General features: G+C 47.8%; 1 protein-coding gene across 1 annotated transcript in view; it reads left to right on the top strand.

Moving 5' to 3' along the window:
* The window catches only part of LOC121576974 (thromboxane-A synthase), a 111540-nt gene that overhangs the window by 65786 nt on the left and 18695 nt on the right, over positions 1 to 27059 (top strand). The window contains exons 7-10 of the mRNA XM_041890623.1: positions 1741 to 1829; positions 8824 to 8972; positions 9238 to 9365; positions 9679 to 10029. Of these exons, the coding sequence (XP_041746557.1) occupies positions 1741 to 1829; positions 8824 to 8972; positions 9238 to 9365; positions 9679 to 10029 (717 nt within the window). The remainder of the gene's footprint in view (positions 1 to 1740; positions 1830 to 8823; positions 8973 to 9237; positions 9366 to 9678; positions 10030 to 27059) is intronic.

Raw genomic sequence — 27059 nt, 5'->3', positions numbered from 1 at the left:
AACTCTCTCTCGCTTTCTCTCTGTGCCCTCTCTCCCGCTCCTCCTCATCCCCAAATCTTCCGTCAGAGCTGAGTGGCTCCTCTGATTTGGTCGGTCATGCCACCCCCCTGACTGTGTCTCCTTTGCTGTTCAGTTTGGATGGAGGGCTGAGAGCTGCTCAGGGGAGGCAGATCTGTGGCATGTTTGGCCGTTCCTCTGAGGACTGTGTGCGTGCGTGTGCTGTCTGAGGGGGATCAGTAGACAGCGCTAATGTCTGCTGCTCCCTGATCACAGGTCCAGTGGAGGGAGATGGAGCAGAGAGACCAACCTAGGGTAGAGCCTCACACTCAAGGCCTCTTTATCACTCTCTCTCTCTCTCTCTCTCTCTCTCTCTCTCTCAAAGTTTCTCTCTCGCTCTGTTTCTCTCTCTCTCTTTCTCTCTCTCTCTCTGTTTCTCTCTCTCTCTGATGTACTGGCTGTAGAGAAAGAGAAGGAGACTGCTGTACTGGCTGTAGAGAAAGAGAAGGAGACTCTGCTGTACTGGCTGTAGAGAACGAGAAGGAGACTCTCTGCTGTACTGGCTGTAGAGAAAGAGAAGGAGACTCTGCTGTATTGGCTGTAGAGAAAGAGAAGGAGACTCTGCTGTACTGGCTGTAGAGAAAGAGAAGGAGACTCTGCTGTACTGGCTGTAGAGAAAGAGAAGGAGACTCTGCTGTACTGGCTGTAGAGAAAGAGAAGGAGACTCTGCTGTACTGGCTGTAGAGAAAGGGAAGGAGAAAGCGAGCAAGATATGAAGAGAGAGAGGGAGACGGCACAGCCCGGAATATTCTGGAACCCTGACACTCAGCAGTGAGACCTGGGGTTCAGAGGGTGTGTCATAATTTTTTCTCATGTCCCTTTAGTAAATATTCCACTGTCCTTCCTCTCTGTGGTCAAATATGTGTTAGTGTCCTCATTTTCTTTGATAAGACGAGACTGGGAGTTGACCTGAGGATTTGTTGTTTTTGATATTTGTACATTTCTAATAAGTTCTGTATCTGAGACATGTTGCTACTGCAGTATAACTCTGTCTGCCCTGGAGAAGTTATGGTAGAGAGATAGTGTTCTTCTTGAGATATGTCTCTCTCAGTTCCGCATTGTAACACAGCAATCACCATGCTCAGAAGAGCTCTTCCCTTAATGAATAAATGAATTAATTAGATATCTGTTTGATCCATCATCATCAGGGTTCTTTTCCCCTTGGTAATGACCTCTGTAATGGCAATGACTTTAATGGGATTTTAATTGATTCAGCTCCTCTCTTTGCCTCATGGTGTCCTCACACACACAAACACACACACACTTTTCTGAGAGGGGCTGGAGGTGAGGAGGAGAGGAGTTGGCACCACACACACAGCAGCAGTATCCCCTCCTGTACTTATGACCAGGACTGATTCATTCAAGTGGACCACTTAACATTCACCCCTGATTCCATCTCGCACATTTGTCAGATGAGTCTTGATTTAAAAGTTATTTTCTGCACAGGAAGAGATGAAAAGGGATAATTTGTTTTATCTATATTCATAGGCATATGATATTATATTTTGCAGCGAATTTGGGGGGTAGCCCGACAGAGACTTGAACCGGGGTCCAATGACTGTCAACCTTAGTCGCTGCGCCAAGAGATCCAAACCTCTTCACATGGTCCCTAGGTGTTAGCTTAACATTGTTAGATGAGTATAGAATGTAGATGATAATGTTTCTGTCTCTGTCCCTGTGCAGATGGGTCCACTGATCAACATGGCCACGGACACCCTGCTCACTAACCTGAATGGACATGTCGAGTCTGGAGAGAGCTTTGACATTCACAGGTACTGTAACTACAGTAACTTTCCCTCTCATAGGGGCCATTATAAGGATTTTTCATTCATTGTTATCCTGTATTTTTCCAGACAAACATGTTTGGAAATCCAATTCAAACGTCTACAACCAGCGGTAAAATCAGATGTTTATAATGTAATATTCATTGTATAAGGGCTATATAATATCCTCCACATACAGTGGGGAAAAAAGGATTTAGTCAGCCACCAATTGTGCAAGTTCTCCCACTTCAAAAGATGAGAGAGGCCTGTAATTGTCATCATAGGTACATGTCAACTATGACAGACAAATTGAGAAAAAGAAAATCCAGAAAATCACATTGTAGGATTTTTAATGAATTTATTTGCAAATTATGGTGGAAAATAAGTATTTGGTCACCTACAAACAAGCAAGATTTCTGGCTCTCACAGACCTATAATTTCTTCTTTAAGAGGCTCCTCTGTCCTCCACTCGTTACCTGTATTAAAAGACACCTGTCCACAACCTCAAACAGTCACACTCCAAACTCCATGTCAGAACGCTGAGTGTGGATGTGGTGCAGGGAATCAAGCGCAGGAACAAGGGTGTTCGTCAACAGACTTTAGTAATCCAAAAATAGTAACTCCAAACAGGTGAATAACCAACCCAACCGGGAGGCATGAACAAATTACGCACACACACAACAGTGCGTAAAGCAAGAAAAGGCGCACGCAGTGCGGACTCTCGACACAAACAACACGAGAGAGAAAAAACCATCAACAGCAACAGCTGACATAACAATCACACATAACACCTGACCCAACACACGATAACTAAATAGGAAACAAAATCAAACACTAACAAGGGACAGGTGTACAAACAGACAAAACCAAACAAACATGAAAACATCGAACGGTGGTAGCTAGTACTCCGGGGACGACGACCGCCGAAGCCTGCCCGAACAAGGAGGAGGAGCAGCCTCGGCCGAAACCGTGACAGTACCCCCCACTTGACGCGCGGCTCCAGCCGTGCGCCGATCCTGGCCTCGGGGACGACCAGGACGACGCGGAGCAGGGCGCGTAGGATGACCCCGATGGAACTCGGTCAGCAGGGACAGGTCTAATATGTCCCTCCTCGGCACCCAGCACCGCTCCTCCGGGCCGTACCCCTCCCACTCCACGAGATATTGGAGACCCCCCATCCGGCGTCTCGAATCAAGGATGGACCTCACAGTGTACGCCGGAGCCCCCTCGATGTCCAACGGGGGCGGAGGAGTCTCCTCTATCTCATAGTCCTGGAGTGGACCAGCTACCACCGTCCTGAGGAGAGACACATGGAACGAGGGGTTAATATTCCTGTAATCAATAGGCAGTTCTAACCTGTAACACACCTCGTTCAACCTCCTCAGGACTTTGAATGGCCCCACAAACCGCCGACCCAGCTTCCGGCAGGGCAGGCGGAGGGGCAGGTTTCTGGTCGAGAGCCAGACTCGATCTCCAGGTGCGTATACAGGCCCCTCACTGCGGTGGAGATCGGCGCTCGTCTTATGCCGACGGATGGCCCGCTGCAGATGAACGTGGGCAGCGTTCCATGTCTCCTCCGAGCGCCGCACCCACTCATCCACCGCAGGGGCCTCGATCTGGCTCTCGTGCCAAGGTGCCAGAACCGGCTGGTACCCTAACACACACTGGAAAGGGGTTAGTTGGGTGGAGGAGTGGCGGAGAGAGTTCTGCGCCATCTCGGCCCACGGAACGTATCTCGCCCACTCCTCCGGCCGGCCCTGGCAATAAGACCTCAGAAACCTACCCACATCCTGGTTGACACGTTCAACCTGCCCATTACTCTCCGGGTGGTAACCCGAGGTAAGGCTCACCGAAACCCCCAACCGTTCCATAAAGGCTCTCCACACTCTGGACGTGAACTGGGGGCCTCGATCAGACACTATATCCTCGGGTACCCCGTAATGCCGGAAGACATGGGTAAACAGAGCCTCAGCGGTCTGTAGGGCAGTAGGGAGACCCGGCATGTGAAGGAGACGACAGGCCTTCGAGAACCGATCCACAACGACCAGGATGGTAGTATTCCCCTGTGAGGGGGGAAGGTCTGTAACAAAGTCCACCGAGAGGTGGGACCAGGGTCGTTGTGGAACGGGCAGGGGTTGTAGCTTACCCCTGGGCAAATGTCTGGGCGCCTTACACTGTGCACACACCGAACAGGAGGAGACATAAACCCTCACATCCCTGGCTAACGTTGGCCACCAGTACTTAGTGCTAAGGCAGTGAACTGTCCGGCCGATACCTGGATGTCCAGAGGAGGGGGACGTATGAGCCCAATAAATGAGGCGATCGCGTACCTCGAGCGGAACGTACGTCCGACCCACTGGACACTGTGGAGGACTTGGGTCGGTGCGTAACGCCCGCTCGATCTCTGCATCGACCTCCCCATACCACCGGTGCCACCAGACAAGACTTTGGTAGTATGGGAGTGGGCTCAACGGACCTCTCCTCCGTGTCATACCGCCGAGACAGGGCATCTGCCTTCCCGTTCTGGGACCCAGGGATGTAAGTGATTTTAAACACAAACCGGGCTAGAAACATAGTCCAGCGGGCCTGGCGAGGATTCAGTCTCCTAGCTGCCCGGATGTACTCCAGGTTACGGTGGTCCGTCAAAATGAGGAAAGGGTGTTGAGCCCCCTCAAGCCAATGCCTCCACACCTTTAGGGCCTGTACCACGGCTAACAGCTCCCTGTCCCCTACGTCATAATTCCGCTCCGCCGGACTGAGCTTCTTAGAATAAAAGGCACAGGGGCGGAGCTTAGGTGGTGTGCCAGACCGTTGTGAGAGGACGGCCCCAATACCGGCCTCGGACGCGTCTACCTCTACCTGGAATGGTAAAGCGGGATCCGGATGCGCCAACACCGGCGCCGAGGTAAACAGGTCCTTCAGTCTCCCAAAAGCCCTGTCCGCCTCAGCTGACCACCGCAAGCGCACCAACAGAGACGTTATGGGAGCTGCCACCTGTCCAAAACCCCGGATAAACCTCCGGTAATAATTCGCAAAACCCAAGAACTGTTGCACCTCTTTCACAGTGGTTGGGGTTTGCCAATCTACGCACAGCTGACACCCGGTCAACCTCCATCTTCACCCCCTGACGCAGACAACTGATAACCCAAAAAGGAGACCGACTTCTGAAAGAACAGACATTTCTCTGCCTTGACATATAGGTCATGCTCCAACAGTCTCCTCAACACTCGGCGCACCAGGGCTACATGCTCAGCTCGGGTAGAACTGTACACCAGAATATCGTCTATGTACACGACTACTCCCTGCCCCTGCATGTCCCGGAAAATCTCATCTACAAAGGATTGGAAGACTGAGGGAGCATTCATTAACCCATATGGCATGACGAGATACTCGTAATGACCGGAGGTCGTGCTAAATGCTGTCTTCCATTCATCGCCCTCTCTAATGCGCACCAAGTTATATGCGCTCCTGAGATCCAATTTTGTGAAGAACTGAGCACCGTGTAATGACTCCGTCATAGTCGCAATCAGAGGAAGTGGATAACTGTACTTCACCGTAATCTGATTGAGACCGCGGTAATCAATACACGGGCGCAAACCTCCATCTTTTTCTTCACAAAAAAGAAGCTCGAGGAAGCGGGTGAAGTGGAGGCCCGTATGTATCCCTGTCTCAGAGACTTGGCGATGTAAGTTTCCATCGCCTTCCTCTCCTCTTGAGACAAGGGATACACATGGCTCCGCGGGAGTGCTGCTCCTAACTGGAGATCTATCGCACAATCCCCCTGTCTATGAGGCGGCAGCTGCGCCGCCCTTGTCTTACTAAACACCAGTGTCAAATCCTCATACTCGGGGGGAATATGCAGTGCGGGCATTTGATTTGGACTCTCCACCGAGGTCGCCCCTATGGAAACACCCAGACATAGCCCCTCACACTGAACAGACCACCCTTTAAGAGCTTTCTCTCGCCACGAAATAGTAGGATCATGGGTAATCAACCAGGGAAGTCCCAGCACCACCGGATACGCAGGAGAGTCAATCAGATAGAGCTGAATCGTCTCCTCATGACCCCCCTGCGTCTTCATCCTAAGGGGCGCTGTGACCTCCCTAATTAACCCAGATCCTAACGGACGGCTATCTAGGGCATGTACAGGGAAAGGCTTATCAACGGGAAGGAGAGGAATCCCTAACTCTACACAGAACTGGCGATCTACAAAATTCCCAGCTGCGCCTGAATCTACTAGCGCCTTATGCTGGGAACGAGGTGCAACCTGTGGAAAACAAACAGGCAAGGTTATGTGAACGACAGAAAGCTCTGGGTAAGTAGGGCGCCTACTCACCTGGGAGGACTCCCCAATGCGTGGCCTGCCTTCACCTCCACCGGGGACCTTCCCCAACACCTAGCCGCGGTGTGCCCTCCACGGCCACAGTTGGTGCAGGGAACGGCCCCCTCGGGTTCCTACTCCTCCGTTCTCTAGCGCCAGCACCTCCGAGCTCCATAGGGCTCGGCTCGGAGGTGCCGGAAGGTGGAATGGGCAACCCCCACCCGGGACGTCCACGGGTGGCGAGCAGGGTGTCCAGCCGAATGGCCATGTCGACCAGTTGGTCAAACGACAACGTGGTATCCCTGCATGCCAACTCTCTCTGAACGTCCTCCCGGAGGCTGCAGCGGAAGTGGTCTATGAGGGCCCGCTCATTCCACCCTGCATCTGCCGCTAGAGTCCGGAACTCCAAAGCAAAATCCTGTGCGCTCCTCATCCCCTGTCGGAGGTAGAACAGACGCTCCCCCGCCGCCTTCCCTTCTGGTGGATGGTCAAACACGGCACGGAAGCGGCGGGAGAACTCCGCATAGGTAATAGTAGCGGCGTCTATTCTCCTCCATTCGGCGTTGGCCCACTCCAACGCCTTGCCGGTGAGACAGGAGATGAGGGCGGAGACGCTCTCGTGTCCCGAGGGCGCCGGGTGTACGGTGGCGAGGTAGAGCTCCACTTGCAGCAGGAACCCTTGACACCCAGCAGCGGAGCCGTCGTACGCCCTCGGGAGCGAGAGCCGAATCCCGCTGGGTTCCGGAAGGGGGACAGGAGGACTGACCGATGGGGATGGTCCGGTAGGTGGGGGCGTGGGTACCCCGCTGCTTTCCCACCGGTGGAGAGTGTTCATCACCCGATCCAGGGCGTGACCGATCTGGTTGATCCTGTCCTCCTGCCCACGAAGACGGTCCTCCATGATGTCCGTTGGCGCGGTTGCTCCTGCTGATTCCATGGGTTGATGTGTGATTCTGTCAGAACGCTGAGTGTGGATGTGGTGCAGGGAATCAAGCGCAGGAACAAGGGTGTTCGTCAACAGACTTTAGTAATCCAAAAATAGTAACTCCAAACAGGTGAATAACCAACCCAACCGGGAGGCATGAACAAATTACGCACACACACAACAGTGCGTAAAACAAGAAAAGGCGCACGCAGTGCGGACTCTCGACACAAACAACACGAGAGAGAAAAAACCATCAACAGCAACAGCTGACATAACAATCACACATAACACCTGACCCAACACACGATAACTAAATAGGAAACAAAATCAAACACTAACAAGGGACAGGTGTACAAACAGACAAAACCAAACAAACATGAAAACATCGAACGGTGGTAGCTAGTACTCCGGGGACGACAACCGCCGAAGCCTGCCCGAACAAGGAGGAGGAGCAGCCTCGGCCGAAACCGTGACACTCCACTATGGCCAAGACCAAAGAGCTGTCAAAGGACACCAGAAACTAAATTGTAGACCTGCACCAGGCTGGGAAGACTGAATCTGCAATAGGTAAGCAGCTTGGTTTGAAGAAATCAACTGTGGGAGCAATTATTAGGAAATGGAAGACATACAAGACCACTGATAATCTCCCTCGATCTGGGGCTCCACGCAAGATCTCACCCCGTGGGGTCAAAATGATCACAAGAACGGTGAGCAAAAATCCCAGAACCACACGGGGGGACCTAGTGAATGACCTGCAGAGAGCTGGGACCAAAGTAACAAAGCCTACCATCAGTAACACACTACGCCGCCAGGGACTCAAATCCTGCAGTGCCAGACGTGTCCCCCTGCTTAAGCCAGTACATGTCCAGGCCCGTCTGAAGTTTGCTAGAGTGCATTTGGATGATCCAGAAGAGGATTGGGAGAATGTCATATGGTCAGATGAAACCAAAATAGAACTTTTTGGTAAAAACTCAGCTCGTCGTGTTTGGAGGACAAAGAATGCTGAGTTGCATCCAAAGAACACGATACCTACTGTGAAGCATGGGGGTGGAAACATCATGCTTTGGGGCTGTTTTTCTGCAAAGGGACCAGGACGACTGATCCGTGTAAAGGAAAGAATGAATGGGGCCATGTATCGTGAGATTTTGAGTGAAAACCTCCTTCCATCAGCAAGGGCATTGAAGATGAAACGTGGCTGGGTCTTTCAGCATGACAATGATCCCAAACACACCGCCCGGGCAACGAAGGAGTGGCTTCGTAAGAAGCATTTCAAGGTCCTGGAGTGGCCTAGCCAGTCTCCAGATCTCAACCCCATAGAAAATCTTTGGAGGGAGTTGAAAGTCCGTGTTGCCCAGCGACAGCCCCAAAACATCACTGCTCTAGAGGAGATCTGCATGGAGGAATGGGCCAAAATACCAGCAACAGTGTGTGAAAACCTTGTGAAGACTTACAGAAAACGTTTGACCTGTGTCATTGCCAACAAAGGGTATATAACAAAGTATTGAGAAACTTTTGTTATTGACCAAATACTTATTTTCCACCATAATTTGCAAATAAATTCATAAAAAATCCTACAATGTGATTTTCTGGATTTTCTTTTCTCATTTTGTCTGTCATAGTTGACGTGTACCTATGATGAAAATTACAGGCCTCTCTCATCTTTTAAGTGGGAGAACTTGCACAATTGGTGGCTGACTAAATACTTTTTTTCCCCACTGTACCGTATTGTGTTGACTGGGTTGGTACTCTCTCCTCAGGTGTTTTGGCTGTTTCACCATGGACGTCATAGCTAGCGTGGCCTTTGGCACCCAGGTGGACTCTCAGAAGGACCCAAATGACCCGTTTGTTCACCACGCCCAGAAGTTCTTCTCTTTCTCCTTCTTCAGACCCATCATGTTCGTCTTCAGTGAGTACTGTGGAGCCCTGCCTTATTGCAACTAACTCATCATAGGCTTAGAAATACTGTCTAGAAAACAACTATACTACTACAAAAAAATTATAAATTATGTTTTAAACATAATAATACACACAATTTCTCACAATATTGGACTCTATATACAGTCTATATTACAAGGGGCATGTCCAATGAACATATATTGCATTCCCTAGCTGCTGCCGTAAGTGGACTGACACAGACAGTATTGTATTTCTTCTTCTCTTGCTGTGTACAGTTGCTTTCCCATTCCTGGCTCCTCTGGCCCGGGTCCTCCCCAACAAGAGGAGGGATGAGATGAACAACTTCTTCATCAACTGCATCCAGAAGATCATCAGACAGAGAGATGAGCAGCCTGTTGAAGAGGTACAGTATGTTTCTGAACTTTCCTATTCTGTAAAATCTTCTGCTCCTTTATAAAAGATGGGAATGGATTTGCAATTATGAAGGACTCTTGTTATCTCTCCCTTCTCTTCTCTCTTCTTGATCTTTGAATGTGTGTTCTCATGTTTATTTTACCTTTATTTATACAGGTAAATCAGTTTAGATCAAAATCTTATTTACAATGATGACCTGTCAAAAAAGATCTATAAACAGCCCATCAATAAACAACCCATCAATAAAAAAAATCTATAAACAACACATCAATAATTGTGTTTGTGTGTGTGTGTGTGTGTAGCGCCGGCGAGACTTCCTGCAGCTGATGCTGGACACACGCAGCACCAAGGAATGTGTGTCTCTTGAACACTTTGATGTGGTGAACCATGCCGATGAACTGGCCCACACACACCACTCCGAGGAGCAAGAAAATGGCGGCGTCGGCAGCCACGAGTCGCCCAACAGGCGCTCGGTCCAGACCCAGAAGAGGATGATGTCGGAGGATGAGATAGTGGGTCAAGCGTTTGTGTTCTTCCTGGCAGGGTACGAGACCAGTAGCAACACCTTGGCCTTCACCTGCTACCTCCTGGCTCTACACCCAGAGTGTCAGAGCAAACTACAGGCTGAGGTGGATGACTTCTTCACCAGATATGTGAGTATGGGGTTCTGGCTTAACTGTATGCACCTTACGTTCACAATCTCCTTCATTTGTCCTTACAGTATGTGTGCCATGATGGACTATTGATACTACTAAGATCCAAACCAGATTATGTAAATGGAACCACACTGATTAGGCCCTAATCTATGGATTTCACATGACTGGGAATACAGATATACATGTGTTGGTAGGGGCATGGATCAGAAAACCAGTCAGTCTCGTGTGAACACAATTTGCCTCATGCAGCGCGACACATCTCCTTCGCATAGAGTTGATCAGGCTGTTGATTGTGGCCTGTGGAATATTGTCCCAATCCTCTTCAATGGCTGTGCGAAGTTACTGGATATTGGCGGGAACTGGAACACGCTGTCGTACACGTCGATCCAGAGCATCCCAAACATGATCAATGGGTGACATGTCTGGTGACTATGCAGGCCATGGAAGAACTGGGACATTTTCAGTTTCCAGGAATTGTGTACAGATCCTTGCGACATGGGGCCGTGCATTATCATGCTGAAACATGAGGTGATGGCGGCGGATGAATGGCACGACAATTGGCATCAGGATCTCGTCACGGTATCTCTGTGGATTCAAATTGCCATCGATAAAATCCAATTGTGTTCATTGTCCGTAGCTCATGCCTGTCCATACCATAACCCCACCGCCACCATGGGACACTGTTCACAACGTTGACATCAGCAAACCACTCGCCCACAGGACGCCATACACGCCGCCATCTGCCCGGTATAGTTGAAACCGGGATTCATCCGTTAAGAGCATACTTCTCCAGCGTGCCAGTGGCCATCGAAGGTGAGGATTTGCCCACTGAAGTTGGTTACGACGCCGAACTGCAGTCAGGTCAAGACCCTGGTGAGGATGACGAGCACGCAGATGAGCTTCCCTGAGACGGTTTCTGACAGTTTGTGTAGAAATTCTTCGGTTGTGCAAACCCACAGTTTCATCAGCTGTCCGGGTGGCTGATCTCAGACGATCCCGCAGGTGAAGAAGACGGATGTGGAGGTCCTGGGCTGGGTCTGCGGTTGTAAGGCCGGTTGGACGTACTGCCAAATTCTCTGGCAACAGCTCTGGTAGACATTCCTGCAGTCAGCATGCCAATTGCACACTCCCTCAAAACTAGAGACATCTGTGGCATTGAGATGCATGAAAAAACTGCACATTTCTGTCCCCAGCACAAGGTGCACCTGTGTAATGATCCTGCTGTTTAATAAGCTTCTTGAAATGCCATTATCTTGGCAAAGGAGAAATGCTCACTAACAGGGATGTACAGTAAACCAATTTGAGAGAAATAAGCTTTTTGTGCATATGGAAAATTCATGGGATCTTTTATTTCAGCTCATGAAACATGGGACCAACACTTTACATGTTGCGTTTATATTTTTGTTCAGTGTACATAGTTTAGCGCAGAAAACGTGGTAATGAACTACAATGACCATAATCCATTGCGTGCCTACTTGTCCGGTCTGTGTGTTTCTTTTACGCCTGCTAGGCTAGGTTAGGTTAGTGTGGGGCAGATACAGAGAGAAAGAAGAGACAGAAGAATGCGCAATCGAGAAGGATAGAGCAGTTGCTTTGCAAGGTATCTCTTCCTGAAAATACATAATGATTGATAGTTTGTATTCAGCAGTCATAAAAGTATGCCTTATTTACATTGAAGATCTACTAAAATAGTGATTTTGTCAGACAGCATAGGCAGCAGCTCTATAGAGATGAGATGATGACTTGGAATGAAATAATAAAGTCATCAAATAAAACAAATGTAATAAACACAACAACTGAAATATTTTATTAAAGTAAAGGAATGTGAATGACCGAGAGACCCAGTTCTATATAAACTCCACCTCAATTGTAAGAAGGCCATCTCTGCTGCAGTGCCAGTCTGCCACGCTGCAGGCCAGCCGAGGTGATGAGTGTGAAAGACAGACAGTGATCGGCCCTGGCTGGAACAAAAATAAATGAGAGAGACTGGATTGGATGGGGGGGCATAGAGGGATGGGTGGGTTGGCATTTTTCAGATTGAGGATTTTCAATCTGTTTCTCCTGGGTCACAACAGCATGCAGTTTGACGTGCGCTGCCACTCTATTGTGAGATAAAGAACACAGACAACAGCCAAGATTTTGCTGCATTCATTTTGGATGAAAACCAATCTTTGTCTGGCAGATGAAGCTGGGGGGTTGCAGCACAACAGGGGTGCACACCAGAGTATGTGAGTACGCTCATCGCTCATGGAGCGGTGCTTGCGTACCGCTCCGGCGCTCCATGTCCTATCCAACTGCTCTGCACTCACAGAGAAAAAAAATCACAATTTAACCAACACCCATCTATTTCTGTGACTACCTGGACCTACCATTTGGATTTGAAGTATTGACACAAAACCATATGATTTGAATGAAAAGTATTATAATTAACATGAAAATGTGAATGCAAGAAGTGCTCATAATTTCAAATAGGCTACATATCATATTAAACAGCATATAAACACTCTAAATACAGTAGGTCAGGAGCCAGACAGGGAGCCTAATGAGTTATTTAGGCTATATTATTTCTATTATTTCAAGGCTATAGCCTACAAAGAAATACATTGTGAAGCATTTGTGAGTGCGACACACTAGGCTGGTAGGGACATAAAGCTCTCAGTATTTAAACACCATTTTGTTGTAGTGTGTACCTGGCGCCGACGAGGATGGCGGCCTCGTGACTAGCTCTTAGGAAACTTTGCTGTATTTTTTTTTTTTGTATGTATAATTTTTACATTATTAGCTCAGAGAGTGTTTTGTATCATTACATACAGCTGGGAAAAACTATTGGATATCATAGCGGCGGTAACTCACCAGCATTACGACCAGATCCCGAAGCAGATCCTTTGTTTTCTTTCCCCAGGGCAATATAACTGATTCCAGCGGCTGACCCAAAACATCGCCGGCGGAGGAGAGGCACTCGGATCGGCCTGCTGGTTTGACTTAGGAGGCGCGCACACCACCCACCGCTTCCAAGTATACTACTCGCTAATGTTTAGTCTCTGGTTAAGGTCGACGAGCTCCGGACAAGGATTTCTTTCCAGAGAGACATCAAGGCCCGTAACATACTTTGTTTCACGGAAACATGGCTCTCTGGGGATATTCTGTCGAAATCGGTCTAGCCAGATGTCACGGCCGTGTATATCCCCCCTCAGGCCGATACCACGACGGCCCTCAAACATCTTCACTGGACTTTATGCAAACTGGAAACCACATATCCTGAGGCTGCATAGCAAGTTTGAGGACTAGGCCGCCAAAGTTCTATCAACATATCGACTGTTGTACTCGCGCTGCTAAAATCCTCGACCATTGCTTTTCTAATTTCCGTGATGGGTGTAAGGCCCTCCCCCACCCTCCTTTCGGCAAATCTGACCACAACTCCATTTTGCACCTCCCTTCCTATAGGCAGAAACTCAAACAGGAAGTACCCGTGCTAAGGACTATTCAACGCTGGTCTGACCAATCAGAATCCACACTTAAAGATTGTTTTGATCACGTGGACTGGGATATGTTACGGGTAGCTTGCGAAAATAATTTAGACAAATACACTGAAACGGTGACTGAGTTTATCAGGAAGAGTATAGGTGATGTTGTGCCCACTGTGACTATTAAAACCTACCCTAACCAGAAACCGTGGATAAATGGCAGCATTCGCGCAAAACTGAAAGCGCGAACCACTGCATTTAACCATGGCAAGGTGACTGGGAATATGGCAGAATACAAACAGTGTAGCTACTCACTCCGCAAGGCAATTCAACTGGCAAAACATCAGTATAGAGACAAAGTGGAGTCGCAATTCAACGGCTCAGACACGAGACGTATGTGGCAGGGTCTACAGACAATCACGGACTACAAAAGGAAAACCAGCCACGTCGCCGACACCGACGTCTCGCTTCCAGACAAGCTAAATACCTTCTTCGCCCGCTTTGAAGATAACACAGTGCCACCGATGAGGCCCACTACCAAGGACTGTGGCCTCTCCTTCTCTGTGGCCGACGTGAGTAAGACATTTAAGCTTGTTAACCCTCACAAGTCTGCCGGCCCAGACGGCATCCCTAGCCGCGTCCTCAGAGCATGCGCAGACCAGCTGGCTGGTGTGTTTACGGACATATTCAATCTCTGACTTTCCCAGTCTGCTGTTCCCACATGCTTCAAGATGGCCACCATTGTTCCTGTACCCAAGAAAGCAAAGGTAACTGAACTAAATGACTATCGCCCCATAGCACTCACCTCTGTCATCATGAAGTGCTTTGAGAGACTAGTCAAGGATCATATCACCTCTACCTTACCTGTCACCCTAGACCCACTTCAATTTGCTTACCGCCCCAATAGATCCACAGATGATGCAATCGCCATCACACTGCACACTGCCCTATCCCATCTGGACAAGAGGAATACCTATGTAAGAATGCTGTTCATTGACTATAGCTCAGCCTTCAACACCATAGTACCCTCCAAGCTCATCATTAAGCTCGAGGCCCTGGGTCTGAACCCCGCCCTGTGCAACTGGGTCCTGGACTTCCTGACGGGCCGCCCCAGTTGGTGAAGGTAGGAAACAACATCTCCACTTCGCTGATCCTCAACACTGGGGCCCCACAAGGGTGCGTGCTCAGCCCCCTCCTGTACTCCCTGTTCACCCATGACTGCGTGGCCAAGCACGCCTCCAACTCAATCATCAAGTTTGCAGACGACACAACAGTAGTAGGCTTTATTACCAAAAATGATGAGACCGCCTACGGGGAGGAGGTGAGGGCTCTGGGAGTGTGGTCCCAGGAAAATAACCTCTCACTCAACGTCAACAAAACAAAGGAGATGATTGTGGACTTCAGGAAACAGAAGAGGGTGCACCCCCCTATCCACATCGACTGGACCGCAGTGGAGAAGGTAGAAAGCTCCTAGTTCCTTGGCGTACACATCACTGACAAACTGAAATGGTCCACCCACGCAGACAGTGTGGTGAAGAAGGCGCAACAGAGCCTTCAATCTCAGGAGGCTGAAGAAATAATTTGTCTTGGTATCTAAAACCCTCACAAACTTTTACAGATGCACAATTGAGAGCATCCTGTCAGGCTGTATCACCGCCTGGTACGGCAACTGCACCGCCCGCAACTGCAGGGTTCTCCAGAGGGTGGTGCGGTCTGCCGAACGCATTACCGAGGGCAAACTATCCGCCCTCCAAGACACCTACAGAACCAGATGTCACAGGAAGGCCAAAAAGATCATCAAGAACATCAACCACCCAAGCCACTGCCTGTTCACCCCGCTATCATCCAGAAGGCGAGGTCAGTACAGGTGCATGAAAGCTGGGACCGAGAGAATGAAAAACAGCTTCTATCTCAAGGCCATCAGACTGTTAAATAGCCATCACTAGCACATTAGAGGCTGCAGCTGCCTATTGAAATCACTGGCCACTTTAAGAAATGGAACACTAGTCACTTTAATAATGTTTGCAGTTGAAGTCAGAAGTTTACATACACTTAGGTTGGAGTCATTAAAACTCATTTTTCAACCACTCCACAAATGTCTTGTTAACAAACTATAGTTTTGGTAAGTCGGTTAGGACATCTACTTTGTACATGACACAAGTAATTTTTCCAACAATTGTTTACAGACAGATTATTTCACTTATAATTCACTGTATCACAATTCCAGTGGGTCAGAAGTTGACATACACTAAGAGTACTGTGCCTTTAAACAGCTTGGACAATTCCAGAAAATGATGTCATGGCTTTAGAAGCTTCTGGTAGGCTAATTGACATCATTTGAGTCAATTGGAGGTGTACCTGTGGATGTATTTCAAGGCCTACCTTCAAACTCAGTGCCTCTTTGCTTGACATCATGGGAAAATCCAAAGAAATCAGCCAAGACCTCAGACATTTTTTTGTAGACCTCCACAAGTCTGGTTCATAATTGGGAGCAATTTCCAAACACCTGAAGGTACCACATTCATCTGTACAAACAATAGTACGCAAGTAAAAACACCATGGGACCAGGCAGCCGTCATACCGCTCAGGAAGGAGATGCGTTCTGTCTCCTAGAGATGAACGCACTTTGGTGCGAAAAGTGCAAATCAATTCCAGAACAACAGCAAAGGACCTTGTGAAGATGCTGGAGGAAACAGGTACAAAAGTATCTATATCGACATAACCTGAAAGGCCGCTCAGCAAGGAAGAAGCCACTGCTCCAAAACCACCATAAAAAAGCCAGACTACGGTTTGCAACTGCACATGGGGACAAAGATCATACTTTTTGGAGAAATGTCCTCTGGTCTGATGAAACAAAAATAGAACTGTTTGGCCATAATGACCATAGTTATGTTTGGAGGAAAAAGGGGGTTGCTTGCAAGCCGAAGAACACCATCCCAACTGTGAAGCACGGGGGTGGCAGCATCATGCTGTGGGGGTGCTTTGCTGCAGGAGGGACTGGTGCACTTCACAAAATAGATGGCAGGAATGATAATTATGTGGATATATTGAAGCAACATCTCAAGACATCAGTCAGGAGGTTAAAGCTTGGTCGCAAATGGGTCTTCCAAATGGACAATGACCCCAAGCATAGTTCCAAAGTTGTGGCAAAATGGCTTAAGGACAACAAAGTCAAAGTATTGGAGTGGCCATCACAAAGCCCTGACCTCAATCCTACAGAAAATGTGTGGGCAGAACTAAAAAAGCGTGTGCGAGCAAGGAGGCCTACAAACCTGACTCGGTTACACCAGCTCTGTCAGGAGGAATGGGCCAAAATTCACCCAACTTATTGTGGGAAGCTTGTGGAAGGCTACCCGAAACGTTTGACCCAAGTTAAACAATTTAAAGGCAATGCTACCAAATACTAATTTAGTGTATGTAAACTTCTGACCCACTGGGAATGTGATGAAAGAAATAAAAGCTGAAATAAATCATTCTCTCTACTATTATTCTGACATTTCACATTCTTAAAATAAAGTGGTGATCCTGACTGACCTAAAACAGGGAATCTTTACTAGGATTAAATGTCAGGAATTGTGAAAAACTGAGTTGAAATGTATTTGGCTAAGGTGTATGTAAACTTCCGACTTCAACTGTACATATCTTGCACTACTCATCTCATATGTACAGTGGGGAGAACAAGTATTTGATACACTGCCGATTTTGCAGGTTTTCCTACTTACAAAGCATGTAGAGGTCTGTAATTTTTATCATAGGTACACTTCAACTGTGAGAGACGGAATCTAAAACAAAAATCCAGAAAATCACATTGTATGATTTTTAAGTAATTAATTTGCATTTTATTGCATGACATAAGTATTTGATCACCTACCAAGCAGTAAGAATTCCAGCTCTCACAGACCTGTTAGTTTTTCTTTAAGAAGCCCTCCTGTTCTCCACTCATTACCTGTATTAACTGCACCTGTTTGAACTCGTTACCTGTATAAAAGACACCTGTCCACACACTCAATCAAACAGACTCTAACCTCTCCACAATGGCCAAGACCAGAGAGCTGTGTAAGGACATCAGGGATAAAATTGTAGACCTGCACAAGGCTGGGATGGGCTACAGAACAATAGGCAAGCAGCTTGGTGAGAAGGTAACAACTGTTGGCGCAATTATTAGAAAATGGAAGAAGTTCAAGATGACGGTCAATCACCCTCAGTCTGGGACTCCATAAAAGATCTCACCTCATGGGGCATCAATGATCGCCAGTTGGTTGTTTCATTTCACTCTGCATCTCTTCAGTCTATGAGTCTCGCAAGAAGCTGCAGTGGCTGTGGCTGCGGCTGCTGTGTCTGTGTCTTCCGGCCTTAACAAAGTGCTCCATTAAATAACCACCCCTTCTGCTGTCACAGCCATGATCAACTCTGCAGCGCTAATGCAGCTCTAATAGGGAACACATAAACAGTTAGACGTGGAGTGGAGGCTTTTACAAGCCCATGTGTGCGTCCAAAATGGCACCCTATGCCCTAGGGTCCATAGGGCCGTGGTCAAAGTAGTGCACTATATAGAGAATAGGGTGCCATTTGGGACGCCGCCATGACCTTGTTAGATCCTCCACTTCCCCGTCTCCTGTCTCCTTCTGCATCTTAATACCCTGACCAAGGCCAGAACAGCGGAGAACAGAGCAGAGTGGAGCAGGCAGCAGACCGGAAGACAGGATCAAACGCACACAGAGGAGGAGATCTCTTTGACTGCAGCGTCTGGAGTCAGACACTCTTTCACTCTTTCATCTCATCTTCCCTCATTCCGCACTGTGCCGATACGCTGCTCTCTGCTCTTTAATGCTTAATCCTTCAACTCACAAGGGAAGACGTGTCTACAAAGAGAGCTCTCAGTGTAAACCAACTAACTCTGCCCGTTCTGCTTCTGGTGATTTACTTCCTGATCAAAATGCATCAGTGCAAATATAACAGTGCTTACTTCCTCACTGTTTTAAGTTCTTTTTTTATCATCTTGGTGTTAGTCAGTCTGATGTGATATACAGTATATTTCTCTCTGAAATAGAGCACTGTTATTGGTTGTTGTGAATAGTAGACTACCGAGCAGCCTTTGAGGCATGTAACATTAGATGTTGTTACAAGGCACCGCAACAAGTGAATTTGTCCTCGTGGTAGTTTTAATGATCGGCTGCACCACTGATAACTGTTGTCAACACTACTCTGCGTTGCAGCATTTTGAAAGTCCTCTAGACTTAACCCATCTGCTTCAAAATATGACTCTGTCCTGAACCTTTCTAAGGAGTGTCGATGGAAAATATCAGTAGTAGGTTTTCAGAAAATCTTACAAAAAATGAAGGACTAACCAAAAAGAGCTTCTGGATATTAGGACAGCGATTACTCACCTCGTATTGGACGAAGATTTTTTCTTCAATGAGGCGGCTGCGAAGGATATCATACAGACACCCGACAAGGCCCAAATCCCCGTCATTCGCGTGAGGAAGAGACAGAGATATCGTGGACGTAGATCGGGGTGCCTTGTAAGGATCCGACGGCGAGTGAGTAAACTGCCTCTTCCATCAATCCTATTAGCCAATCTTCAATCATTGGATAACAAATTGGATGACCTAAGATTACGGTTATCCTACCAACGGGACATTAAAAACTGTAATATCCTATGTTTCACCGAGTCGTGGCTGAACGACGACAATGATAACATACAGCTAGCGGGCTATACGCTACATCGGCAGGATAGAACGGCTGACTCCGGTAAGACAAGGGGTGGCGGTCTGTGTATATTTGTAAACAACAGCTGGTGCACAAAATCAAATACTAAGGAAGTCTCGAGGTTTTGCTCGCCTGAGGTAGAGTATCTTATGATAAGCTGTAGACCACACTATTTACCAAGAGAGTTTTCATCTATATTTTTCATAGCTGTCTATTTACCACCACAAACCAATGCTGGCATTAAGATTGCACTGAATGAGTTGTACAAGGCCATAAATCAACAGGAAAACGCTCATCCAGATGCAGCGCTCCTAGTGGCCGGGGACTTTAATGCAGGGAAACTTAAATCCGTTCTACCTAATTTCTACCAGCATGTTAAATGTGCAACCAGAGGAAAAAAACTCTAGACCACCTTTACTCCACACACAGAGACGCATACAAAGCTCTCCCTCGCCCTCCATTTGGCAAATCTGACCATAACTCTATCCTCCTGATTCCTGCTTATAAGCAAAAACTAAAGCAGGAAGCACCAGTGACTTCGGTTAATAAAAAAGTGGTCAGATGACGCAGATGCTAAGCTACAGGACTGTTTTGCTAGCACAGACTGGAACATGTTCCGGGATTCTTCAGACAGCATTGAGGAGTACACCACATCAGTCACTGGCCTCATCAATAAGTGCATCGATGATGTCGTCCCCACAGTGACCGTACGTACATACCCCAACCAGAAGCCATGGATTACAGGAAACATCCGCACTGAGCTAAAGGGTAGAGCTGCCGCTTTCAAGGAACGGGACTCTAACCCGGACGCTTATAAGAAATCCCGCTATGCCCTCCGACGAACCATCAAACAGGCAAAGAGTCAATACAGGGCTAAGATTGAATCGTACTACACTGGCTCTGACGCTCGTCGGATGTGGCAGGGCTTGAAAACTATTACAGACTACAAAGGGAAGCACAGCCGCGAGCTGCCCAGTGACACAAGCCTACCAGACGAGCTAAACCACTTATATGCTCGCTTCGAGGCAAGCAACACTGAAGCATGCATGAGAGCACCAGCTGTTCCGGATGACTATGTGATCACGCTCTCCGTAGCCGATGTGAGTAAGACTTTTAAGCAGGTCAACATTCACAAGGCCGCAGGGCCAGACGGATTACCAGGACGTGTACTCCGAGCATGTGCTGCCAACTGGCAAGTGTCTTCACTGACATTTTCAACATGTCCCTGACTGAGTCTGTAATACCAACATGTTTCAAGCAGACCACCATAGTCCCCGTGCCCAAGGACTCTAAGATAACCTGCCTAAATGACTACCGACCCGTAGCACTGACGTCTGTAGCCATGAAGTGCTTTGAAAGGCTGGTCATGGCTCACATCAACAGCATTATCCCAGAAACCCTAGACCCACTCCAATTTGCATACCGCCCCAACAGATCCACAGATGATGCAATCTCTATTGCACTCCACACTGCCCTTTCCCACCTGGACAAGAGGAACACCTACGTGAGAATGCTATTCATTGACTACAGCTCAGCATTCAACACCATAGTGCCCTCTAAGCTCATCACTAAGCTAAGGATCCTGGGACTAAACACCTCCCTCTGCAACTGGATCCTGGACTTCCTGACGGGCCGCCCCAGGTGGTAAGGGTAGGTAACAACACATCTGCCACACTGATCCTCAACACGGGGGCCCCTCAGGGTGCGTGCTCAGGCCCCTCCTGTACTCTCTGTTCACCCATGACTGCATGGCCAGGCACGACTCCAACACCATCATTAAGTTTGCCGACGACACAACAGTGGTAGGCCTGATCACCGACAACGATGAGACAGCCTATAGGGAGGAGGTCAGAGACCTGGCCGTGTGGTGCCAGGACAACAACCTCTCCCTCAACGTGACCAAGACAAAGGAGATGATTGTGGACAACAGGAAAAAAAAGAGGACTGAGCACACCCCCATTCTCATCGACGGGGCTGTAGTGGAACAGGTTGAGAGCTTCAAGTTCCTTGGTGTCCACATCACCAACGAACTATCATGGTCCAAACACACCAAGACAGTCGTGAAGAGGGCACGACAAAGCCTATTCCCCCCTCAGGAGACTGAAAAAGATTTGGCATGGGTCCTCAGATCCTCAAAAAATTATACAGCTGCACCATCGAGAGCATCCTGACTGGTTGCATCACCGCCTGGTATGGCAACTGCTTGGCCTCCGACCGCAAGGCACTACAGAGGGTAGTGCGTACGGCCCAGTACATCACTGGGGCCAAGCTTCCTGCCTTCCAGGACCTCTATACCAGGCGGTGTCAGAGGAAGGCCCTCAAAATTGTCAAAGACTCCAGCCACCCTAGTCATAGACTGTTCTCCCTGCTACCGCATGGCAAGCGGTACCGAAGTGCCAAGTCTAGGTCCAAAAGACTTCTCAACAGCTTCTACCCCCAAGCCATAAGACTCCTGAACAGCTAATCATGGCTACCCGGACTATTTGCACTGCCCCCCCACCCCATCCTTTTTACGCTGCTGCTACTCTGTTAATTATTTATGCATAGTCACTTTAACTCTACCCACATGTACATATTACTTCAACTATCTCAACTAGCCGGTGCCCCCGCACATTGACTCTGCACCGGTACCCCCCTGTATATATAGCCTCCCTACTGTTATTTTATTTTACTTCTGCTCTTTTTTTCTCAACACTTTTTTTGTTGTTGTTTTATTTTTAAAAATAAATATACTGTTGGTTAAGGGCTGTAAGTAAGCATTTCACTGTAATGTCTGCACCTGTTGTATTCGGCGCATGTGACCAATAAAATTTGATTTGATTTGATTTAATGTTATGTATGACATTCTTAAACAGATCCCTGTAGAGTGCTAGCGAGCTTTATGCATAGCTGGTTGGTGATTTCAACAGCGGGTGAATTTTTAATTGTTTGACACAGGGAAATTGATTGGATACACACAGCAATACCTGTGTACATAAAATAGGGTTATTCAGTTGTCCCCATAGGATAACCCTTTTTGGTTCCAGGTAGAACCCTTTTGGGTTCCATGTAGAACCCTCTGTAGAAAGGGAATAGGGTGCCTGGAACCAAAAGGGTTCTACCTGCAACCAAAAAGGGTTCTTCAATGTGTTCTCCTTTGAGGACAGGCAAAGAACCCAAAGAAGGTTCTAGATGGGTGCTCATTTTATCAGACATCTGGCTGCTGACTGCAGTGTGATGGTCAGCTCTTTCTCTCTGCTCCTGCAGTGCTTCAGAGCTCGTCACAGCTACCTCAACCCACTACCTTTCTTTCAGTACTGTGAAAGAGACTGACTGTGTTTTGTTCACCTACTGTTCACCATACAGGCTTGTTCACTCCTGAAAGCTTTTTCAATGTCAGTCAGTCATCTCAGATACATGGTATTGCAGAGCCACACACATTGAAACAGCCACACTATTTCATTCCTTCAAGTAATCTGCAGCCTGTCCTGGTCTAATCTGAAGTCATTGCCAAAACTTTGACGTTCCATCGATTGTAATTATTTTTCAGTAGTTGATTGTAATTGTTATTCTCATTCACAAGCACATTCTGTGGATTAAGCTGTTAGCCATGATACATCTCATGCATGTTTAGTGTGTGGCTGTAGGAGTTGGCAGCAGGCGGGCTACAATAGGCTAGCCTCCAGTAGAGACACGCTGTGTTCTATGAAAGCTAACCGGCGGTGACGCAATCATCTCATCTAGCTCTCTTTCTGAGAAGAGCCATCCCCGTGTGGTTTCTTCTGACTGTGCCACTCAGGTTAGAGCAGCCAAACATGCAAATGTGTCGCTGACTGCACATATTTTGCCTCTCTCGTGCCTGGCCATTCTTTCTTTCTTTCTTTCTTTCTTTCTCTCTTTCTCTCTCTCTCTCTCTCTCTGTCTCTCTCTCTCTCTCTCTCTCTCTCTCTCTCTCTCTCTCTCTCTCTCTCTCTCTCTCTCTCTCTCTCTCTCTCTCTCTCTCTCTCTCTCTCTCTCTCTCTCTCTCTCTCTGTCTACCGCTGATGGGCTTGGTTCATTCTAGTTAATTATATCTCTTTGGTGTTAACATAGCTTTGGGTTGAGATGGATGGTTTAGCATTCCAGCTGTGTTGACCAGCTAATGAATGTTTCTCTCTCCTCTCTCCTCTCTCCTCTCTCTCTCACTCTCTCTCGCTTTCTCTCTAACGCTGTGTCGACGTCCTCAGGGGGTCCATTAATTTGCCATTCTCATCATAACAAAATGAATTGAAGCAAAGCAAGGCCCTTAATGACTCATGCAGAAGGTGTTATGACACAAGACGGAAAAAGGGGAGAGACATCTTAAATGACATGTTTCAGCCTGGGCTGCCCCTGCTGTGTTACGCTGCTCCCACACTGTCTGTCTGTTGGCAGAAGGCTTCAGGGAGGAGAAGGGATTGACTGTGCAAAGAGAGGGTACAGGGTTCAGTGTGGAGATAGAGGAGGAGAAAGAGAGAGAGAGGGTACAGGGTTCAGTGTGGAGATAGAGGAGGAGAAAGAGAGAGACAGGGTTCAGTGTGGAGATAGAGGAGGAGAAAGAGGGTACAGGGTTCAGTGTTTACTGTAGTGGTACAATATGGAGCTTGTCATCTATAGTTTAAGTTTCAGATAAAAGGTTATAAGTTATTTTGGTCTGGAGCTAGTCTCTATAGATGTTGCAGAGGTAAGGGCTGCCTGCAATAAAGCAGTGAGTGCTGCTGTAATCCTATGGCCCGATGCCAGGCCTGGCAGGGGAAGCAGGGGGAGCAGGAGGCTTTGGGCTTCCTCTGAACCTCTGCCCACAGCTCATGTCAAAGGTCAAAATATCACTCATGCTGAAATCTGAACTCATTTGGCACAAACTCTATTGTGCATTTCTCAGACATAGGCTATAGTCCGATTTTTTTGAGTTTATTCTTCATAACGAGCAGGGAGAGAGACCACAAGAAAGAGACAGAGAGACAGAGAGAGAGAAAAAGTGAGAGAGACATAGAGAGACAGACAGACATATGGAGACAGAGATAGTTGCCAATGATCCTGCACACACAGCACACCTTCAGCAGCTGGCTGGTCCAATCCACAGAGTAGGGTTGTATTCATTGGTGGACATCTTTGCAACGGAAAACAAAAACAAGCGTTTCTTATTGGACAAGTTCTAGGTAGTCCCTCCTCATTTCAGCCTGTTTTCTTCCATTAACCTCAGAGTTCCCAAGGCTTTCTGAACTACATGAAAAACACAGCATCATATGGTTCCTATAACCCAGGGCTGTCCAACCCTCTTCCTGGAGATCTACTGTCCTGTAGGTTTTCAGTCCAACCCTAATTTAGCATATCTGATTCAGCTAGTTAAGGTCTTGTTGAGCAGCTAATAAGTAGAATCAGGTGTGTTAAATTAGGGTTGGACTGAAAACCCACAGGACGGTAGATCTCCAGGGAGAGGGTTGGGCAGCCCTTCTATAACCCCTACTTATGTCGTTCATCTTATTTCCGCGTTTTAATTTATTGGTGATGTTAATCATATGTATCCAGCCCGACTACAGAGAAACTCATTCAGAGAAATTCTATCTATTTCTTTAGGTGCGCTCAAAAATAAAATTGTCATCCCTCATAAATGATATAACCCGATATTTACACATGCTCATCACAAGGCTATGAGAAAAACGCTGGGGCAATCAAAGCAGCAGTGATCCAATTTGATCTGTTTGCGATTCCAATGCTGCTCCCACATAAATGTATCGCTTTCCGGATGTGAAATCATTAGTACTATTGCTAACACAGTCAGGGGTCTTACAGTGCCTGTGAACTACAGTATACTGATAATATGTTCCCCTTTGGCAGAGTTAATCCAAATACCACCAACTGTGCTGAAGAAACAACAGTCTGAAACTCCTCAGAGGTCATGTTTTATGGCAAGTTTCACATTTAGTCCATGCTCCTGTTCTGTTCCAAGGTCTGTGAATCCAGGCTACAGCATTATATTTTGGGGCTGATCCCTTGATCTCTACTTTTACCAGTCACTTTCAATAAGGCAGCAGCTGCCCTGGTATTTCTGATCTCTCCTATCATCCACTGCTCTACACAGGTTTTCTATTCTCTTTTTCTTTTCAACAGACTGGATGAAATGAGGACCGGGCTGTGTGTAGAGCTGTAGAGCAGAATGCGCCTCCTTCCTTCTCTCCCTCCCTCCTTCCTTCCTTCCCTCTCTCCCTCCTTAACATCTCTCCTTCCTTCTCTCCCTCCCTCCCTCCCTTCCTTCCTTCCTTCCTTCCTTCCTTCCTTCCTTCCTTCCTTCCTTCCTTCCTTCCTTCCTTCCTTCCTTCCTTCCTTCCTTCCTTCCTTCCTTCCCTCTCTCCTTCCTTCTCTCCCTCCCTCCCTCCCTCCTTCCTTCCTTCTTTCCCTCTCTCCCTCCTTAACATCTGTCCTTCCTTCTCTCCCTCCCTCCCTCCTTCCTTCCCTCTCTCCCTCCTTAACATCCCTCCTTCCTTCTCTCCCTCCCTCCCTCCTTCCTTCCCTCTCTCCCTCCTTAACATCTCTCCTTCCTTCTCTCCCTCCCTCCCTCCTTCCTTCCCTCTCTCCCTCCTTAACATCCCTCCCTCTCTCCCTCCTTAACATCTCTCCTTCCTTCCCTCTCTCCCTCCTTAACATCTCTCCTTCCTTCCCTCTCTCCCTCCTTAACATCCCTCCCTCCTTCCCTCCCCGTGGGTCATTGTTCAGATGATCCTGAAAAGCCACTGTCCTCTTGATTACGTGAGGAGAGGTGGGTGAGAGTCAGGAGGGACAGAGGTATGGAGAAGGAGCGAGAGAGGGCTTTGAGTAGGACAGCATAGAGCCTCTCATCTCCGTCACCAAGACTCCTTGACCCTGAAACCTGACCTCGCACTGGTAGAGACAGAGGGACTGAAGGGAGAGAGGCATGAAAGAAGATGGGGGGTTGAGAGAGCATGAGAAGGGGGGTAGATGGAGAGAGAGAAAGAGGGATTTATATTTCGAGCAAGGAAATAGGTAAAGGGAAAGTGGGGGTGGAGAAAGAACGAGAGATGGAGAGGGAGAATCAGTGTGAAAGAGGGAGCAAGGTCAAATGAAACACTGATAGAAATCTGAACCTTCAGATTTCTGAATCACCTTGTGTTGAATGCTTGTTGCACACAGTGTTGATTGAAGGTGAAGGAGGGCTTGTTGTGTGTGAAGATGCAGGTGGTAATCTCACATGGGAGTGACCAGTATAGATATAGAGGATTGAAGATGGTGTGTGTCTGTGTGTGTGTGTGTGTGTGTGTGTGTGTGTCTGTGTGCGACAGGACTGTCCCTGCAGTTACGTTTCGTCACCATAAAAAGCTGATCAGGAATGCCTGTCACGTCACCGGGAAAAGACAACAGCGAGAGAAAGAGAGGGAGAGGCACATCCCCCCGGAAAGAGGGTGGATTGAGAGCTCAGGCTGATCCTTGAGAAAGGCTGGGGCTTAATATCTTTCCCTTCCACAGCCAGTCAGTCATCCTACAGGCTCCTGGCTCTTACAGTGTGTGTGTGTGTTTTACGGGGGCCATCCACAGGTCTCAGTACTGACGTCAGGCCCCGTCCCAGTGAAATTTCAGTCCAGCCCATAGGGTCATCTCTATTGAATCTCTATTGAATAATTCATGCCCAAAGCATCTCAAAGCATCTCCCCCTGACGGCTTTGCACAGGGTAGGGCAACAATCTCCCTGAATCCCCGTGATACATTGAGTAAACAACCATTGATAACATATTTCTGTCCTGTCTAAGAGTTGTCTGAATATATGTTTTTGAAATGTGGCCTGCTGCATAGTTACAGTATGTGATGGAGGATGGGGAAGGGTTTAGCATCCATGTAAAGGGA

This window comes from Coregonus clupeaformis, chromosome 11 (assembly GCF_020615455.1).
Source record: "Coregonus clupeaformis isolate EN_2021a chromosome 11, ASM2061545v1, whole genome shotgun sequence".
In the NCBI taxonomy this organism is placed as follows: domain Eukaryota; kingdom Metazoa; phylum Chordata; class Actinopteri; order Salmoniformes; family Salmonidae; genus Coregonus; species Coregonus clupeaformis.
This window is presented reverse-complemented; position numbering and strand designations above follow the sequence as displayed.